The 8,561-nt window shown below is 37.8% G+C and overlaps 1 protein-coding gene across 1 annotated transcript in view; it reads right to left on the bottom strand.

The window, feature by feature from the left end:
* Positions 1-3,294: 3,294 nt before the first annotated feature.
* The window catches only part of phf21b (PHD finger protein 21B), a 269,761-nt gene continuing 264,494 nt past the window's right edge, over positions 3,295-8,561 (bottom strand). Inside the window, exon 15 of the mRNA XM_068050837.1 lies at positions 3,295-7,642. Within this exon, the coding sequence (XP_067906938.1) occupies positions 7,403-7,642 (240 nt within the window). The 3' untranslated portion in view covers positions 3,295-7,402. The remainder of the gene's footprint in view (positions 7,643-8,561) is intronic.

Here is an 8,561-nt window from a genome sequence, read left to right as displayed (position 1 = left end):
TATCGATGTTAAAAGAGACTTGGGTGTGCTTGTATAAGAAACGCAGAAGATTAACATACAGGTACACCAAGCAATTAGAAAGGCAAATGGCATGTTGGCCTTTATTGCAAGAGGATTCGAGTTCAGGAATTAGGAAGTATTGCTACAATTGTACAGGGTTTTGGTGAGACCACATCTGGAATACTCTGCAGTTTTGGTCTCCACGTTTAAGAAAGGATACACTTGCATTGGAGGCAGTGCAGCGAAGGTTCACTAGATTGGTCCCTGGGATGAGGGGACTTTCCTATGATGAGAGACTAAGTAAATTGGGCCTGTACTCCCTCAACTTTAGAAGAATGAGAGGTCATCTCATTGAAATGCAAGATTCTAAGATAGGGTAGACACAGAGATCATTTCCGCTGGTCGGGGGATCTAAAACATGGGGGCACAGTCTCAGGATAAGGGCCGATCATTTAGGATTGAGATGAGGAGAAATTACTTCACTCAAAGGGTTTGGGTCTTTGGAATTATCTACCTCAGAGGGTTGTGGATGCTCCATTGATGAATACAATTAAGGATGGGATAGACAGATTTTTGGTCTCTCAGGGAATCAAGGGGTATGGCAAGCGGGCGGGAAAGTGGAGTTGAATCCTAAGATCAGCCTTGATCATTTTGAATAGAAGAGCAGGCGCGAGGGGCCATATGGTCTACTCATGCTGCTATTTCTTGTGTTCTTGTATACTGCCGTTCCTTCATCATTGCTGGGTCAAAATCCTAGAATTCCTTTTCTAACAGCATTGTGGGTGTACCTACACCACATGGACTGCAGCAGTTCAAGAAAGCAGCTCACCACCATCACCTTCTCATGCACAATAGGGATCAACCATAAATGCTGGCCTTGCCAGCAACAGCCACATCCTGTAAACGAGTGTAGAAAAAAAAGACAGGTACTGAAAATCAGATCCTGCTCAAAAGAGGTGAGACCCTCAACACAAGATCTACAGGCAGAGGATCAGGTTGATGCTGACATCCACACCCTTCTGGAACAGGACCTCCTTCCCTATGGACCAGGTGGGCACACATTGACAGTGGCTAACAAGGTGGTGATCACTGGAAGGCCCCCACCCCAGTTCTCTGCCTCTCCCTGCAGTTCTGCACTGCCTTCTGCAAAGAGAGAAAGCAGAGTTGTGAGTGTGAGAAATGGATTGTGTGAAGAGTAGGAAAGGGCAGCATTTTTGCAGGGTGACTGAGGCATGGGTGTGAGATGGCACAAAGCTGCAGGTGCATGAGCGTTTTGGCAGGGATGTGAGGAGGTGCCTGGAGAAAAAGGAATGAGTGGAGCTGCAAGCTGTGTTGGGGTGAGGAAAATGCTATGAAAGTCAGAGTGTGGGGCTTGGTACCTAAACATTATGTGCTAACTTTTCCTGCTTTTCTGAGGTCCTTGAACCTCTTGGGGCACTGTCTCCAGGTTCAAGGGACTACACTCCTGCTGCTCACTCCCTCGGCATGCCAGCTTGGTTGGAGAGGCTCACCCCTTCCCCTGTCCTCGACAACCTCAACTCATTTCAGTTCCTCAGATCCCGAAGGAGAACCTGCAGGTAAGAGTCTAAGACCTGGAAGACCAGCCTTCCTAGGTTTCCTTTCCATTCTTGTGGTAGCTGAAGCCACAGGGATCAATGTACAAGGTCAGACATTCTGACCCCTGCCTGGGTCCTAGAAATCCTGCCTGCCCTCTCTGGTCAGGAAACATGGAAGTCGTGTGCTAATACTGTGCTGAGTTGAAGAGGCATGGTAAATGCTGCGTCAACAGCAAACAGGTTCCTGCCCAGCAAACAGCCTCCCATTGCGTGCAGGTCTGTTCAGATAAAATTTTTCCCTATGATTTGGTAAGTGATATATAAATGTATCTAAGTCACTTACCCTTACTCAACTGGTTCTTTTCAGTCAGTTTGGAATTTTGATTCAAAAGAAACACTCCCACTTAGATAAACGGCATTGTAGTCACTGCCAGTAACCATAATTTCAGTCCTCCTACTAGATCTGTTATGCACCCTGATAACAGTTGTGGAGAAATCCACAGTCCAAAGCAACAGTACTACATGTTAGTTAATGTGTAATAGCAAATAAGTTACAAAAGTATGAGCAAATACATGGAAGATGGGGGAGGAGGAGAAGAAAAACAATTCAAAAAATGAATAGGTTGTCTGCTATGGTACAGAGTTTGACCTTGAGCTACCAGAATCCATCTCTGAGTATTCTAACCTGAGGTTGGGCCAGGAATACCTAAATAATAAACAAAAAACTTTTTTTGGGTGGGTGTGGGACTACAAGAAGTACAAACAAGAGGGGCGAAAAAAGACAATAAGTACCAAATGTCAACTATCAGGTTGTTTTTCATTTAGAATATTTTTGCCATTACATGAAGCATGGATTTTTAAAGAAAATGTAACTCATTTACAAATCTGTCATCTGAACACTTTCTGCATCTGGTGGTAAGCTTTTTTTTTAAAAAAATGCTTTTTGTGTTTTTATTATTGCTACACTACCACACCTTAGAACAAAATGCTCACAAATCCACTCAACATATCATTTGTACTTTGACCTTCTACATTCCATGGGCAAAACCACACAGATATCAACAAAGTAGTAGAACAGTATAATACTGATTTGTTTTCTTACAAATGTATAACAAAGAGAATTCATTCAATAGTGATTACTTAGATGTGTGTAATATATATATATATATATATATATAAATAAAACTTTTTGCTTTAAGCACCCATCCAGTGGTTAGTGTGCACCTTTGTTGTATTTTGAGAGGAAGTAGTACAGCACTAATGCCCATCTAAATATTTTGTTCCATGCATACAAGCAACAAGCAATGTAAGCAAATATTTCAGATACAGCTGGACTACTATTTTACCTAAAGAGTCAGAACAAATCAAAATGAATAACCAGGAACAGCATGCAATACCGAAGAAAGGTGGCACAGATTGGATTCCTCCACTTAACTGAATTTATGAACTCAGATGTTACTTTAATAAACTACTAAAAGTTAATATAAGGTGTCAGGAAGCAGTGGGAAAAAAAAGCTGGCAAGTCGTCTTCAGGCTATTTGTATAAGATGGAGAATTGAGAGCAAGTTGCCATTTAGAAATTGACATACAAAACTAGATAGGGTGCAATATGTTGCTTAAATTAGAACTTCTAGTACCATGAACTATCATGGTAAAACACATTCAACAGTATGACAAAACTCAAAAAGTGAAAATAGGAAAAAATAAAAAGACCATTTGTGTGATGATACAATGTTGATTTTTAATTTTTTTCTTTTCTCTTGTCCCAGTTTATTTAAGACATTTCTTTTACACAATAAACAATTGTGACAATGTTTCTCAGTTCCATTAATCTGCTTAGCACTGCTCTGCCAAGTGAACCACCTTAAACTAGAAGAGCAGGCATCCTACTCTCTACAGTATTTTCTGTACATCGATTAACCTAGTCACCCAATCAAGTGTAACGTGATCACAAGCACTACCATGTTTTTCCTAATTGTATTTACAATGTAATATGATTTGATATTATGTAAAAATTGATAGAGGTGGTGTAGCTGTGCTTTTTCGCCCTTCATAAATTCTGCCTTTAAAGGCACTCTGCATGCTTGTTGGCTAAGGGATTCAAAAAGGCCCATTCAGAACAAAAAACATCAAATATATCTACAACACAAGTTAAAGAGTTTATTTTGCATCTTTTAAAATAAATCTGCTGTCTATATATATATATATATATATAGCAGTTCCTGCATTAGTTGTGGGTTACTTATTCAGATAACTCACTTGTGCAGCAAATAAAAACAAAATTATATGCAACGAAATAATGTTTTGCAGAGTTTGTGGTAGAAGCATGAAGACTACCTTGAAATCAGAATAAATAAATGAATACAAATTATTTCTTCTAGTGGCGTACTCTGAAGTCTTTTTCATTTTGCAACATAATAGAAGGCATGAATAGAACAATGCTTCAGTGATATCCTTGACCATCTTTTAGTTATACATGAATATGTAATGGGATATTAAAATAACTGCAACAGAAATTTGTTACTTAAGGCTCTTATATGTATGGCACCTAAGGATAGTTAGTGCAAGATTATTCCGCTACTGTGGTAACAGATCACGCATTCAATACACTACTACACATTTGGAATGCTGTCAAAATCTTTGCACTGAACGCAGTGTGCTTTTGAGAAGCCTGAGTGTTTTTTAATGCATGCTTGCAGCATGTTGAAAATACTATGCAGCTGATTTCCTTCAGATTCTGCTTTATATCTGTAGCTAATTTTTGTTACCAAATCTTCCTCAAGGAACATTGCACCAAAAAGTAAAGATTCTCAAAACCTGAAACTACTACACTTAAACATTTTGATAAAGATCCATTCAACCACCCTGTAATAATTTAGAATCTGATCATATTATTTGTGCAACAAACTTTAACACACAATGAAATTACATCAATCTACTTTCCCACCCAAATCCTCCATATTAACCACTCTTAAAAATAAAAACTATGCATTAAAGCTTCAGGGAAATTAAATAGTGGCACTTGCGAGAGAGCTACTGTCAAATCACAAGAATTGTTTAGAATACAATTAGTGGCTGCTCCTTTAAAGTCTGCAATTAGTTGTAATAAAAAGGAGTAAATACTGTTTGCTTAAAGTTCAACTCCACTTTAGTGATTGGGACCTAAAATATCATGCACTCCAATCATCAATTTTGGTTCGTCTCTACCTGAGAAATGCTTCTGATTGGAAAATGGGAGGATAAGGGCTAGGCCTAACACATACAAGGTATCCAGACTTTTAGAATTGAGTGAGTTAATTTTTTTTGGCTTTCTTACTATTGGAATTTTAATCTTTTTATAAATTCCAGCTTGCAATCAAGTATGCCTGTAGCAGTACAGCATTAAAGAAAACTCACCCACAGTGTGGGCATTGTTTAATTCTTCAGTGTATCAACAAACAGGAGCCCCACTATGCTAAAATATTGTATTTCACCCTGAAAACTACGAAGTGCAGATTTATTATTTATATTTTAAAATTAAATATTTTTTTTGAAGTGGAGCCTGAAAGAACCCTGCACAAGTAAAATGCTCATTGATTTCACATTGTATAAATTAAATTAAAAGTCACCAGCAGCTGATATAGCTCACCTACACTGATGAAACTTGGTGAATTGAGAGAGTGGTGGAAAAAGTTCCTGTGTAATTTTTGAGGTGGTTGACACCTGAAACACAATAAACTGTAAGCATGTGCGATTGAAAATGTCAACTTATAGGTGGGCCTGAACAAAAGGGAACCATGTGGGGGCATGTGCACTCCAGCCACAAACATTTGCTCTTTTCTTCATGGAGAGAAAATGAAGCTTGCTGTGAACAGAGATGGCACATGGAACATTTTATTTGCAGATTCAAAACTGAGGGGGTTTAAGGAGCCAGCAGGACAGGCGTCTTTTATATATCTATAAAGGAGGAGACTAAAAGACAGGCTTGATAGCTATTATTAGTATGTCCACTGTATGTGTTTGTTTGTTTCTATAATACTGCAATGAAATATTACAACTGAATTCAGAAAGCTGGGATATGTAAAAGGGCATGTTAAGAGGCTTGATTGTTCGGATATACTTTGAAGCTACACCTTGTGAAAGTCAACGCATCTCTCACTGGAGTATGGGATGCAGTTACCTGACAGCAAATGGTTTCATAAAAGCATGTACAAGCAGATTTCACAATTCAGTTTTAATTTTTTTTAAAAAAAAGAACTACATTGGCAGAATTAAGATGAATTCACTTTCAATGCACATTAACCACTGGAAAGCTCCTTTGAAGATCTATGCTAAGAGGCCAAGACTTCTTTCTGCACCCCCCCCCCCAAAAAAAAAGTCGCAACCACTTAATATTTGAAAACCGAACAATTTGTTTTTCTCTTTAGTCATCAAAAAACATTTAACCTGAAACATTTACATTGCAAGCCACATCAAAATGCATATTGGCATTAAACCAGTAGCATCTTGTGGTTCTCTTTATTTTTGTTCACCAGTAAAAGAATATAAAATCTTGTTCATTGAAGTGTTGACTGTAATAAAATAGATTTGCATTGCACTGCACAGTTTTTCCCGGAATTGTGAAAATGGTTGAAGGGACCATGCACTGCCAGAGCAGGCCTAAAGCTTCCCATGCCAAATAGCTGTGGCCTCCCAAGGTGCAGACCCTCTATTATCAGGAAGACTAGCTATTGAATCAAGTAGCTGTCCTACATTAGTCAAAGCCGATTGGAGTATCATTTACTAAATAGGAAAGGAAAGAAGGTCCACAAAAAGCTGTAAACCCTTATAAAATTTGTGTCCCTTGACTCCAGTATTGACATTTTCAATGCCAATTATTTATGATGATTCTGAGGCAGTTTCATGTACTGTTTAACAGATATTCCCCATCCTTCCCTCCCCTCCACCCGGTAACTTCATCACTATCCCAGGGTTTGTTTAAACTGTCAATTTTCTGTGATACAAATACAGTACTGGAGGAGGAAGAAACACATTTTTGGCATTTTTTAAAAATATAAACCTGGCAAATACAGTACTTCAAAAAAAAAAAAAAATAAAACATGGCTTCCCTAAAATACTCACTATATGGTTTAAGAACTGATCTGCACAAAAATGTCAACGAGAAGTTGCAAAAAATGTTTTGCATTTGTATTCATTAAATACTTGATAAAACATATTTCATAGGCATCAGCAGGAAAATACTGTACTTATTATCCCACCTTAAATACTAACCTCATACTTTATTTTAAATATGTGTTTCTTACCTATATTAATACTGAAAAAATTAAACTTTGTTTGAATGCTCTGAAGACCCTTACATACACAATAAAACCATTTTTTGCGCGTCACCTGAATAAATGTCAGACATTGTCTTGCATGTTAAACTTAGTTACAGTAATGTACAGTCCTAAAAAACAGATCCCCATTTCACCGGAAAATGCTTTATATGTTACAGCTTTGTTGCGTTAATTGTCAATCTACTGCAGTATGTTCCATTGTTTTCTTCTCTCTCCCATGAGGCAAACTGGTGTTCAAAACACCGGCTGTGGAGAAATCAAAAACTTTTTTTTTTCAGCGGCCATTTTCTGGTTCCAGAATCAATAGGTTAAGGCCAACATAAAAATAAAATAAAAAAATTAAAATCTCTTTAGCTTTCAAAGTAGTGGCTTAAAGGATTGCAGTCACAGTACAAACTACCTGTATGGTGCATTTTTTGCTCCAACATTCTCTGTACTGCATCGATCGGTTATCAACCCCCACTGTTTCCACACATAAAATTGTGTAAATATTCCCAACGACAGTAATTAATCTGGATTTGTCCAGTTCCTTTAGTTCTTTCCTTGTGATTGCTGCTTCAATGTGGCTGGAGGGGTCCCTACTGCAGCTGAAGGCTTGATCCATGGGAGGGAAACCAAAGGGGATGCTCGAGAGGTGGCTGTGGTTGTCATCATTGTAACCTGGATCACTTGCTCGCTCTGCATCAGCCTAATCAGGGTTTTCACACGTTCCAGTGAGGCCTGAGTTCCTTTCTGTTTAGCTATGAGATTCGTTTTCAATTCTAAACATTTCTGTTAAGTAAATAAAAGTTAGACAGCAATTCTTGAGTTGATATATTTCATTGATTAGAAAACTGCTGAACAAATCACTATTCTAGTCTCTATCTGGACATTATAATCTTATTATAGAACAGACTATTCAGCCCATCAGGCCAGTGATAGCTCTTGAGTGAATATTACTACTCAAATCAGAAATTTCCCTTTCCCCTTTTGTTATTCTTTTTGTAAAACTATCCAATTTCCCTTTAAATCATATTGTAATCTCTGCCTCAACTGCTACTTATGGTAAAGCATTTCATGCTCTAATAAACTTCGGAATGAATAATATTCTTCTAACTTGCCCCTCCATTTTTCTAGTGATAATTTTGAGTCCACTGCCCCCTTGTTCCCAATTTTCAGAACAGTGGAAACAATTGTTCACTAGTCGCCTTTTTTTAAAGCCCTCATCTCAAAATTTTTCAAACCCTTCTTTGTAAGTATAAGCTCTGATTGCTGGTGATAGTCTAATGAATGTTTGCTGTTTCCTTTCTATAATTTTTAATATCCTTCCTGCAATAAAGTGTCCAGAATTGTAAACAATGCTCCAACTACAGCCTAACATCTTGTAAAAATTAAACATCACTTTTCCTTTAATGTCCCCAACTACCACACCACCACCACCCACTCCCAAGATTAAAACTCAGAATCCTGTTTGCATTAGGACAAGGAAAACACTGGGACCAGTTTAAATTCTGCTGACAGCATTATATGGGTGATATTGTATTGGCTGCTCATTATACAATTTAATTTGTTGTATAATATTTTTATTGCAAAAGAATTGGAAGACTATATTAGTGAAAGTTGACAGTGGAAAATTGAATGGGAAATGTAGAAATGGTAATTTACAATGGGAAAGTTGACACAAAACTATGATCAAATAATGTGACAACCG

The sequence above is a fragment of the Heterodontus francisci genome, chromosome 18 (assembly GCF_036365525.1).
Source record: "Heterodontus francisci isolate sHetFra1 chromosome 18, sHetFra1.hap1, whole genome shotgun sequence".
NCBI lineage: Eukaryota > Metazoa > Chordata > Chondrichthyes > Heterodontiformes > Heterodontidae > Heterodontus > Heterodontus francisci.
Note: the sequence above shows the minus strand (reverse complement) of the source record. Positions and strands in the feature narration are given on the sequence as shown.